The sequence below is a fragment of the Artemia sp. Qi Xiang Cuo genome, chromosome 7 (genome assembly GCF_049724085.1).
Source record: "Artemia sp. Qi Xiang Cuo chromosome 7, ASM4972408v1, whole genome shotgun sequence".
NCBI lineage: Eukaryota > Metazoa > Arthropoda > Branchiopoda > Anostraca > Artemiidae > Artemia > Artemia sp. Qi Xiang Cuo.
The window spans coordinates 75,376,139-75,388,821 of record NC_142800.1 but is presented as its reverse complement, the minus strand read 5'-3'; the positions used below and the strand labels follow the sequence as shown (position 1 = coordinate 75,388,821).

General features: G+C 35.4%; 1 protein-coding gene across 3 annotated transcripts in view; it reads right to left on the bottom strand.

Moving 5' to 3' along the window:
- sdt (MAGUK p55 family member stardust) overlaps window positions 1-12,683 on the bottom strand; it is a 276,035-nt gene that overhangs the window by 57,504 nt on the left and 205,848 nt on the right. For all 3 annotated transcript variants that reach the window (XM_089092566.1, XM_089092567.1, XM_089092569.1), the window contains one exon: window positions 6,497-6,592. In XM_089092566.1, coding sequence (XP_088948692.1) covers window positions 6,497-6,592 — 96 coding nt within the window. The remainder of the gene's footprint in view (window positions 1-6,496; window positions 6,593-12,683) is intronic.

Sequence of the window (12,683 nt, the reverse complement as noted above, 5' to 3'; positions counted from 1 at the left end):
AATGAATTTTGCGTATTGCGTATCCAAGAGTTGACTTCAAGAAAGAAATTGTTACTTACTGAGAATTTTTTCATAATTTCTTGAATTAAATTTCTACATCGTATATCTAAGTCGTGAAAACAATTAAGAGTTTGTTACTAACTTGGAACTTTGTCATAATTTCTTGAACGAAATGTCTTTTTGTTTATCCAGCAGGTGAATTCAAGAAAGAATTTGCTACTTACTTACAATTTTTTTCATAATTTCTTGAATGAAATGTCTGTATTGTGTATCCAAGAGGTGACTTCAAGAAAGAATTTGTTACTTGCTTAAAATTTTTTCATTGTTTCTTAAATGAAGTTTCTGCATTGTATATCTAAGAGGCGACTTCTTACAATTCCTTCATAATTTCTTGAATTATATTTCAGTATTGTGTATCCAATAGGTGAAAACGATAAAGACTTTATTACTTACTTGCAATTTTATTATGATTTCTTCAATTAAATATATGTATTGTGTGCAGAAAGCGAGTTCAAGAAAGCTATTGTTACTTACTTACAATTTCTTCATAATTTAATGAAATGAATAAAACTAAAGAGTAAAGACGGGTTAAGCTTAAAGATATTTATTGCTTAAACGTATTAACATATTTTTGAAAGAATTTGTCACTTACTTAAAATTTTTTATAATTTCTTAAATGGAATTTCTGCATTTTGTATACATGAGGTAACTTCAAAAAAGAATTTGTTTCTTACTTTAAGTTTCGTCATAAATTCTTGAATTACATTTTTTTTTAATTATACAGGTGGCGAATCCAAGAAAGAATTTGCTACGTACTTACAATTTTTGATAATTTCTTAAATGAAATTTCTGCATTGTGTATACAAGAGGTGTCCTCAAGAATGAGTGTGTTACCTATTTACAATTCCTTCATAATTTCTTGAATGAAATTTCAGTATTGTGTATCCAATAGGTGAAAACAATAAAGACTTTATTACTTACTTACGATTTTATTATGATGTCTTGAATTAAATATGTCTTTTGTGTGCAGGAAGTTAATTCAAGAAATCTATTGTTGCTTACTTAAAATTTTTTAATAATTTATTTAAATTAATAAAAATATTATAAAGAGTTAATACGGGTTAATATTAAAGATATTTAATGATTAAACGTTTTAACATATTTTTTGAGAAAAAAAAAATACAATACCACATATTTAAAAAAAAATAGTACTTAGAGTTCACACTTAAACATCCAGAAACGATGATTCCATGATATAGAATAGTTTTTTTTTTAACCATGTCTTATGGATTTATCACGATCAGGTATGTCCTTAGGTAACCACTGCGCGAAGAACCTAACCTCGTCTGCAGGACGGTGATAACCCCCTTCAAATTTAGGACACTTAAACTCTTCTAGATTGAAAAGTGGAATCCTAGGGTCACACTTTTGAATTAAAACTTTATCTGTAGGTACATTACCCTTTACGTAGAGTGCTTCAACCCCGTAAAAGCTGCAAATTTTACTGACTTCCTCGTGAAAATTTCTCAGTTCCTGACCACTATTATTAAGTGGTGTAATCACTCTATCATAGAATCCCAGTCTGTTTATATAACGTAATGTAGTACTCCACAAGCTTTTATCATAATCAAACAGATTTTAGTTCACTATCCAATGATAACAGTCAATTTCTTCGAGATCCATAGACAATAACAAAAAAGCACATTCAAATATAACACCACAAGATGATTTTTTTAATCCAATAAATTCGGTGTCATACAGTCCTATCATCTTGGAGGATATTAATGCAGCTGTTAAGTAGAAAAATACTTCATAAAACTTTTAAGCATTCGCTCAAGGCTGAATGGAGTTATGGCTAGGGAGATGAGTCCTAAAACAATCTGAATTCGTTGTGGGGCGGAGTCATAAAACCTCAAGTGGGAATTTCGTAAGAAAAATACTTACATTAGGAAAAAATACTATATGTTCCATTATTATCTAAGTAGGCACGTTAAATACGAAATGCTAAAGTTAACTTCTCAAATAATAAGTCCCAGGAACCTAACGCCCACGAAAATCTAAAAAAAAAACAAAAAAACTAGGTCTGAAAGCCCAAACAGCTAAATTAACTATTCTAATTCATGATTTCAGGCACGTAAAACCACAAAATACTAAAGTTAACTTCTCAAATAATAAACCCCAGGAGTCAAACCCACACGAAAATCTAAAAAACCTAGGTCTGAAAACCCAACTTGGACTTGCAAACATCAACCCGGACATGCAAACAAAAAGAATCAATGAAATAAAATCAAAGTGAACTTTGAAAGATCAAGAGAATGTAACTGTGACAAGATAAACCACGACAAAGCACTACTGAAATAATCCAACTCTTGCATTTCAATGAAAGAAAAACTCAATTCCTCTTAGAATTATTTAAACTAAATACTTACCCCCGCCTCTCACAGAAAGTTCAGAAAGACGCAAAAGGCTTATTTATAGTCGACTCTCGTGGAACTCAAGACTCATTTAACTCAACCCCCGTGCAACTAAACCATCCATGTAACTGAACCCCTGTATAACCGAAACCCTTTACAACTGAAACCCCGAGGTACTGAACCCTCCGGCTACTGAATCCTCATGCAACTCGACCCAATTTAACCAAACCCCTGTGTAACTATACCCCCTTTAACTGAACCCTCGTGCAACTGAACCCTCCATGTAACTGAACCCCTGTACAACCGAAACCCTGTACAACTGAAACCCCATGCTACTGAACCCTCGTGCAACTCAAGCCAATTTAACTAAACCCCCGTGTAACTATACCCCCTTTAACTGAACCCTCGTGAAACTGAACCCTCCATATAACTGAACCCCTGTATAACCGAAACCCTGTACAACTGAACCCCCGTGCTACTGAAATTTCTCATAGGCCACTGGGCTAATTTGGCTTTTGTGTGTGCCCCATTGTTTTTATGTGGGTTCCATTGTAACTGAATCCTCGTGTAACTGAACCCCAAGCAACTGAACCCCCATGCATCTGAACCCTCGTGCAAGTGAACCCCCTTTAACTGAACCCTCATGCAAACAATTCTGAGTGTAGCCTACTATTCTTTAATTAGCAGCATCGTACATTTTGTTTAAATACTTATTTTTTCATTTTCCAGATTCAAGATTTTTATTTAACACAAATGAATACACATGCTGGAGTATTTAAAACGAGCCAACATAGAACTATGATTACAATGAATAGTACTTTTTATACCTCCAAAATTGAATCCCCCTCACCAACCCTCTCCCTGCCCCTCCGAACTGGGGGAACTAAGGGAACGTCTTTGACTGAACCCTAATGCAAACAATTCTGAGTGTACCCTACTATTCTTTAATTAGCAGCATCGTACATTTTGTTTAAATACTTATTTTTTTCATTTTCCAGATTCAAGATTTTTATTTAACACAAATGAATACACAAGCTGAAGTATTTAAAACGAGCCAACATAGAGCTATGATCGCAATGAATGGTATTCGTTATACCTCAAAAAGTGACGAACCTACTCCCTCGCCGAGCCTCCCCGGTCCCCGCAGGAATGGGGGAACGAAGGGAAAGTCTTTAACTGAACACTCATGTCAACAAGTCTGAGTGTAGCCTACTATTCTTTAATTAGCAACTTCGTACATTTTGTTTAAATACTTATTTTTTTCATTTTCCAGATTCAAGATTTTTATTTAACACAAATGAATAGACAAGCTGAAGTATTTAAAACGAGCCAACATAGAGCTATGATCGCAATGAATGGTACTTGTTATACCTCCAAAATTGACTCCCCCTACCCCACTCCAACCCTCCCCAGCCCCTCAGAAATGAGGGAACGAAGGGAACGTCTTTAACTGAACCCTCATGCAAACAATTCTGAGTGTAGCCTACTATTCTTTAATTAGCAGCATCGTACATTTTGTTTAAATAATTATTTTTTCATTTTCCAGATTCAAGATTTTTATTTAACACAAATGAATAGATAAGGTGAAGTATTTAAAACGAGCCAACATAGAGCTATGATCGCAATGAATGGCACTTGTTATACCTCCAAAATTGACTCACCCTCCCCCTCTCCTATCCTCCCCTGCCCCTCAGAAATGGGGGAACGAAGGGAAAGTCTTTAACTGAACCCTCATGCAAACAATTCTGAGTGTAGCCTAGTATTCTTTAATTAGCAGCGTCGTACATTTTGTTTAAATACTTATTTTTTCATTTTCCAGATTCAAGATTTTTATTTAACACAAATGAATAGATAAGGTGAAGTATTAAAAACGACCCAACATAGAGCTATGATCGCAATGAATGGTATTTGTTATACCTCCAAAATTGACTCCCCCAACCCCTCTCTTAGCCTCCTCACCCCCGCAGAAATGGGGGGACGAATGGAACGGTAGATCCTATTTTAAATTGACAATACTTTTCAAACGTTACTTGTGTATTATACAGACCACATCGGAGAGGTAAAGCTAGGTCAAGTCACAATGTCATTCTATATTATTTATATCCTCATTAAGGACATTCAGAGCAGAGTTACGCAAATGGAATACCTTTTTTGCAAATTGAGTTAGTGTTATGCGAATGATAAAAGTTTTGGCAAATAGGGTTTTTGCTTGAGTACATCATACGTCGCCAAGTTTTTTAAAAAACCAACTAATCAAGTTACCGTATATAGGATAACCACCTCTCTCTCACCGATTGACCCCCAAAAAATGCGTGTTACCTCAGAAAAACTTGTCTGCTAAGGCAAGTACCGTTCGTAGTAATAGGTGACTGACCCGTGGTAAGCCAATGTACCGGTTAGACTACACTGTATATTCATGCCTCAGGCTTAGGTTTCCTTGTCCCTTTTCAACGAATTGGGCCCTTACTACTCTTGGTAATTATGTAGAGAATGTGAATGATACCGCGTCGTGTTTTAAGAAATTACGAGTGCTTAGTGTTGGTCCGATTCGCGATTATCAAGCTGCTGTTTTTGCTTGTCGACGTTGGAATAATCAATGTCCTACACTTTTTACGGGTTTTTTTTTCGCCTAAATCGTTCGCTACACAGGTATGCGATTAGGGAGGCGGATATTTTGTTGTCGAGTATCGAGACACCACACGTGCAGGTTTTGGAATTAGGCATTTAGCTCCAGCTATTTGGAATGATATCCCAGTAGGCATTCGAGAGGCTGAACATATTAGGTTATTTAAAGTAAAGTTTAAAAAACATTTATTGGGAGAGGGTAGTTAATTTTGGTAGAATATGTTATTTGAGAGTGTTTTGTATTATGTTATTTAGAGAATGTGTCGACCAAATTTTTACTCTTAGATTAATAAGTGAAAAGGGCCAGAGTTATCAAACACCTTTGGTCCTCAGTTTTATAGATTTTGAGCAAGCTTTCAATTCTGTTGATAGAAGAGCTTTAGCGGAGATCTTGTCCTTGTGTGGTATACCAGACCAATACATTAACGTGATTAGTGCTATGTACGAGGATAACGCTGATGCGGTTAAGGTAGGAAATTAGTTCAGGAGGGTTGTGTTCTATCCCCCTTTATATGTATCATTGTGATGGATTTTGTCTTAAGGAGCACAGGAAAGGCAACGGAAGTCCATAGAATTAAATGGGGAGGAAAAATTCTTTTGGACTTAGATTATGCTGATGATTTAAGCTTCCTAGATGAAAGTGTGAGCAAAATGAATGAACTTTTAGAGGTTTTGCGAGTTCAGGGAGCTAGAATAGGTTTGTTAAGAAGACTAAGTCACTAAGGCTAGGAATAAGTGAAGATGAAAAGGTGACGTTGGGTAATGAAAAGATTGATCAGGTGGGCAGCTTCACTTACCTTGGTAGTATTATTAGTAAAGACGAAGGGAGCAGTGAAGAGGCTAAAAGCAGAATTGTCAAGTTTCAGTGTGTTTTTTCACAGTTATAAAAAGTCTGGAAGAATAGGAAGATAATTCTGCAAACCAAGATTAGACTTTTGGAAGCTACAGTGATGAGAGTGGTCAAATATGGCTCTGAAGCATGGGCGCTCCGGAAAGCAAATGATGATTTGCTAGAGGTTTTCCAGAGAAATTGCCTATGGATTGTTCTAGGTACCCGGCTGACTGACCGTATTTCAAACAATAGGCTGTGCGATGGGGTTCAATTCCGCTTTCTAGGGCTATAATGAATGAAAGTTTGAGATGTCTAGGGCACGTTTTGCGGATGAAGGATGACAGATTGCCGAAGATTGTCCTTTTCGGCCAATTATCTAGGGCTAAGCGGAAAGCCGGTCGTCCGCGGTTGGGGTGGAAGGATGGCATAAAGAAAGATTTAAAGAAAATGGGAACTTCCTGCGAGGGTGTAAAAAGGGAGGCTTTGAATAGATTAGGATGGAGGAGGAGCGTGCGTAGCTGTGTTGACCTTAGGCGGCTTGGTGCTGCGGTGAGTTTTTGCTAGTAGTAGCAGTAAATGAAGTAAAAAGTTAAACAAGATGTTAAATAAAGAATTAATACTATACCTGATATTTTTTAATTCGTTCAAGTTGCTCTTTGGAAGGTTGTTCCGTCATTTCTATCGTTTGGGCCTGAGGTAGTTGATTTGTTTTTGAGGGAACCTGTAAAAAAAAATTATCGTGACTATCTTTGTTAGATAAATATAGAAGTACAGGGTCATCAAAAAATGTCTCGGAAACGTTTAAAGATTAAAAAAAGGATGCATTTCAAATTTTAAAAAGAATACAAGAAAATTGATTTATCTTAATATATTTCAGACTGGATGTTCCATAAGGATTATTTTAGTTATATGAAATATTTCTTTTGTGTATTTTAATAATTTCATTATTTCTTCACTTGCCCGGCAAAATCGTTTAATTTAGTTACGAAACAAAAGTAAGTTTTGCTGATATTTTAAAGTTTTTATTCAATTTCGCTTTACATTGGGGTTATGAAAACAAGAACTACTTTTGCGAAAAGAGTACAATGAGTAGAATTGTATACATTTTTTCAAACAAGTGCTCCTTGTTTCGTACGTAAACTCAGATCTAACAACATTAAAACCAATAAAACCTATATTAAAGGAAAGAATTTGCCTTTTCAGAAAAGTTAAGGTTAGATGTAAATAAAATGTAAAACCTTTAATTGAAATATAAGTTATAATAAGCCAAAATAAACTTTAAATTGGGAATTTTTTAAGTACTAACGTCGTTTGAGGAAATTGGACAGCTTTAGAAGTTTCCTGTGGTCCTACCCACTTTGACTGAGAACCTTGCTACCACAAGGGAAATTACCATTTCTTTTCAAACAAATTTCATAATGAAACGGCAGATTCTCAATAGGTTTCGATGGTGGCTAGTCCCAAGGGAGAATTTTAATTCCAGGAGGGAGTGGAGAAGTAAGGACGTGAAAAAAAAGACTTCAAAAAGTGAAACTCTGACCTGATGATACTCTGGTCATCCGATATTTCTCCATTTACAGAAACAAAAGTAAAATTCATATTTTGTGAGCTTCTCAAAAACTTGAAAAATATAGATACCAGATCTTGGTAAAGGTTAACCCTGTGTATTTCACTTCCTCCAAAGTTCCTGGTTGCAATGAAACTTTTCTCCCCTTGACGCAACCTATATCTTCGAATCGCTTCATTCCCAATTCAAAACAACTGTATTTTAGAATTTTGGTGCATTTTTTTTTAGAATTTAAGAATAAGAAAACTAGAATCACTGAAATAACGCCCGTACTATAATTCTCTAATCTAGAACCTTGAACATCTCTGATTTTGAGATGACCAACTTGTTAATCCTCATCCCTCCCCCACAAAAAAAAGAAAAAAAAAGAAAGAACGAAGAATCTTTCCGTTCTCTTTAAAACGAAGAGAACAAAATATCGGAAGTGCAATTAGTCGGCAACGGTTTCTACGCCAAGTTAAATAAAATGCTAATTAGCCTTTAAGTGCAAAAAAGGGTATTATAAAGACTGTTGAAAAATCAACTGTTAAATTACGGCAAACAGCAAAAATTGAAAAGAAAAAACGAGAAAAAATAGGTTCAATTTCCCACCAGTTTTCCTTTGATTGTCTTTTTATTGTACTGAAGACCGGCACTTTTCCTACTTTTTTTTAAAGTAAATATCACTTTTTTCTTAAAAATGTTGATCAGTTTATGCTGACCGATCAATTTCTATTCACTTTCTAAATATTGACCGAGAGAAAACATCAGTAAGTCAATAAAAAAAAAAAAAAATTGTCAATCATGTTGACAAATAATTAACTAATTTTATAACTTCATTGATCAAAGCAAAGCTTAATTGCCAAAGAGGTTCTACTATTTACAAGATGCCTCAATAGAAACTTATCTTGGCATTAATGCTAGTGACTACCTAGCAAAGGCTAGTGCTTGTTCCAATTTAAGTGAAATTAGAAAAAAAAACAAGTTTTTTCAACCGAAAGTAAGGACCAACATTAAAAGTTTAAACGAATAGAAATAATTACGTACATGAGGGTGTTCGCCCCCTCGTCAATACCTCGCTCTTTATTCTAGAGTTCGAATTTTGTTCCAATTCCTTAAGAATAACCTTTGAATCACAAAGCCCGTTTAATTGGAATAAATAGCTCTTTTGAAAGTACTAAAAAAAACTTTAGCGTAAAGAGCGAGGTATTTACAAGTGGGCGAACCCTCTCATATACGTAAAATTTCTGTTCGTTTTAAGTTTTAATGTTGCTTCTTACTTTCAGTTGAAAAAACTTGTTTTTTTTATTTAATTTCTGATCATTTTTAAGTAATGCTGGGAAATCCGGTGCCTCCTTCATGGAAAATTCCCTTCCCCCATGAAAAATTTCTCTATGAGAAGCTCCTCCCATGTACAACCCCCCCCCCCCCACCAGAAAAAAATCCCCCTGAAAACCTCTGTATACTTCCCAATTACCAATAATATATGTAAACAATGGGTAAAGTTCATAACTTGCAGCCCTTCCTCCGGGGACTGTGCGGGGTTCATCCTCAAAGACATAGTTAATAAATATTTTCTGCCATTCTGAACAAAATGGCTATCTCAGAATTTTTATCAGGTGGTTTTGGGAAAAAACGAGAGTGGTAGGGGGCCTAGTTTGCCTCCAATTTTTTGGTCACTTAAAAAGGGCACTAGAAATTTTAATTTCCGTTCGAATGAGCCCTCTCGCGATATTCTAGGACCACTGGGTCGATACGATCACCCTTTAAAAAAAAAAAAAAACATATCCGTGATCTTTTTTCTGGCAAAAAATACAAAATTTCACATTTTTGCAGATAGGAGCTTGGAACCTCTACAGTAAGGTTCTATGATACGCTAAATCTGATGGTGTGATTTTCATTGAGATTCTATGATTTTAGAGGGTGTTTTTTCCCTTTTTTCAAAAATAAGGCAAATTTTATCCAGCTCGAAATCTTAGGTTGGTAAGACTAAACTTGATGAAACTTATATGTTAAAAATCAGCATGGAAATCCGATTCTGTTGATGTATCTATTGGTATCAAAATTCCGTTTTTTAGAGTTTCGGTTACTATTGAGCCGGGTCGCTCCTTACTTACAGTTCGTTACCCTGGACTGTGTGATTTAAAGATTTTCCAAATTCTCACGCTTGAAGGTTCAAGCGTGAGAAGCTGAAAGCAGTTTTGCAAATATGATGATGATTGTGTATTTGTGTTTCTATGGTGATTATGAAATTTCTGTGACGGAAAAAATCGATTTTTTTTATATCACTAATAAAGCACCTGGGCGCATCAAATTATTTATCCACCTTTAGGTCTGTTCAAGTTGATAGGAAGATACGATTGTTTCGTAAGTAGGCTGTATTGAAAGGTCATTAAAATCGGAAGTTTCATAAATTGGAATTAAATGCAAGATCTGACGCTATACTGGGTTCACATGAAAGGATAGTGAGATGGAAAACAGAATTTTTTGTGCCTGAGTTGTTACAGTGGATTGATCTCTGCTTGACAATACGGTTTCAAGGGTTTGATCCCAGCTGCCACAGGGCCACACTTGGACCTTTGTAGACAAAAAAAAAACATCGATAATTCATACACAGACTATTATGGAAAGTTAAATAACACTAAAAATAAAGGCAACGCAGAAAACGTCTGATTTTACTTTTACCCAAGGGATTTTCAATTTCAGAAGTGACATTCAACAGATCATGTGTGCCATGTCTGACACGAGGTGCGTCATACGTGGCGCGAAAGGGGGGGGGGGTCAAAATGTGTCACGTGCCGCAATAGCCTACAAGGGCACTCGCTTGGTGCATACAAATATGCACCAAGCGATGGAGAGTATAAAACCCCTTATTTTTTATCACATGCATGAACTTGTTTGGGGGGATGGGGGGGGGGGGCAAAGCTTAAAAACATGTCAGAGAATACAGGAAATTACTGTCTCTAGATTTTCAGGGAGGGGCACTGTTCCAAATATCCCTATGCGTACCAAAACGACGTTGACTGAAAACAAGTAGGCCTACTCTTATGATTAAGATCAAATAGTCATTTGACAAACACATAATTTAATGATTTGTGATAAGAATTAAAAACATATATTCAAACATGATTGGGGCTAAAACTAACATTAAAATTCATCTTTGAATTGTTTTATGACAAATTAAACTCTTATAGAAGATAAAAGCAGGCACATTGATTATTTAAATCGATGAGCATGTATATACCAGGCTATGGTATGTGCAGTAATATCCTGAAATGTTCAAAAAAGTCACATCTATCATTATTTAGATCAGTGATTCTCTGTGGTACATGCAACCCTTGGGGGTACGCAAAACTTTTTAGGGTGTACGCGGCCAGCCAAAGAAAAAAGAATAAAACAACCCTTTAACTCTAGGAATGGCAATTTTATTGATATTTCAACTATAATTTACTTAGTGCCGATAACTGAGAAGGGGTACCTAAAATATATTTTGGGCAAAAAGGGGTACAGTGTCTAAATAAGATTGACAACCACTGATTTAGATAACTTGGATCTAAATGTAAATAATCCCGATCGTAAATAATTTTAACAAAATAAATTAATGATCTCGGGGTCACTTTATAGCTTGCAAGTGCATTATTAATTCATTTCTTACACAATATTTTACAAAGGAAAATATTGTCTAAGCTCCTCCCGGACCTTGGTTTGACACCCCCAGACCCCAGTTTGCCCTCCCTCCTCCCCCAGCTGAAATTTAGTTTCTTCCAAAATGTTGTCAAAACTAAATGAACCTGCATAACTGAAGCATCAACAGAAACAGATCAGTTTTTTAGTGCGTATTTACCTTTATAGTACTTTTAAGTACCCTCATAGCACTTTTATAGTACTAAATAGTACCTGTATGGTACCAAATAGCTTATTTTATAATCTGCACTGTCATTTTCACTTGATTTAAAAAAATTGGCTACAACTTTGCCTCCCCCAGGATTTTGATGAAATAGCAATGAGCTCAGGCATTCGTCCAACTTCAAGAGGGCGAGCTTGAGATATTTTCAACTTTTTTGTTCAATCCCTTTTTATTGAATTCTTTTCTACGGATGCACCTTTTAAATTTTACTCCTATAACAAGTAGAGCAGTGAGCTCAGGAGGCTTTCGTTCTGGCTCAAAAGGTCAAGGAATATTCAACATTTGTGTTACTTAATTTCTTTTTTGTTCAATTCTTTTCTACGTTAAGAGCATCTAAAAATTCACTTCTAAAGCATGTCGAGCAATGAGCTTAGCCGTTTCCGTCTCAACCCCAGAGACTGAGCATAAGAGATTTAAGTTTTTTATTAAGTTTTTTTAAGAGATTAAGTTTTTTATTAAGTTTTTTTACTTAATTTTTATCCACTAAGAGCTTAATTTGAGGTGAATCCATTTCCGATCTTTTACATTTAGTTCTGGTCTATATAAAGGCCGCGTGAAAGGTTACTTCTAGGATAAGTTGAGCACTGAGCTGATGTGGCTGTCACTAGACCTGGCTGATTGCTGTATGACAATCTACAATCAGGAAAACAGGAAAAAAGTATGTTAATATAAAAAAGAATTAAGCTAGGCGAACATAAGTTGACAGCTCGGTGATAAAAAATAGTCACAAAAAAGTATTAGCGTAGGCAATCAATCTAATCTCCTTTGGAAGTCATCAGAAAATATTTATGCCCAATTAAATATGACAAACGCATAATCGATCCTACCTTACATTGATTATTAGGAATTCGAAAGTTCAATGTTGCATGCAATGTCAAAGCAGAAGAAACGGCCTCAAACAAAGAATGTCCAGAGTTATCCAACGGAATATAAGACACAAAGAAAACGAGTCTAAACAATTTGGGGCCTAGGTCTGGAGAATTTCCTAAGCAAATTCTTTCTTCCCGCCACGTTCCCGGAATAGAACTACACTAAATTTCCTCCGTTGAATCCTAGTTGAGAGTCAACTTTTTCCCATCAAGATTGGAAGTGCTCTCTCTTTCTCGATATACGATACAAAACACAGAAAATTTTTTTTTCTCTTCTTTTTTTTTCTATCTCTTTCAATCAGGAAGGCGGAAGATTTATGGGACGACCAATTAAGCGTGGCGTCCTTGGCAATAGTTTTACACCAAGTTGTAAAGAATGAAAGTATTATAAATAAAAAGGAAAAGTCTGTTGAATATACAAAAATATAAACAAGAATCTTCACAAAGTAGACATTAACTAAACGGTTAAATGACCAAATCAGTTAATTTT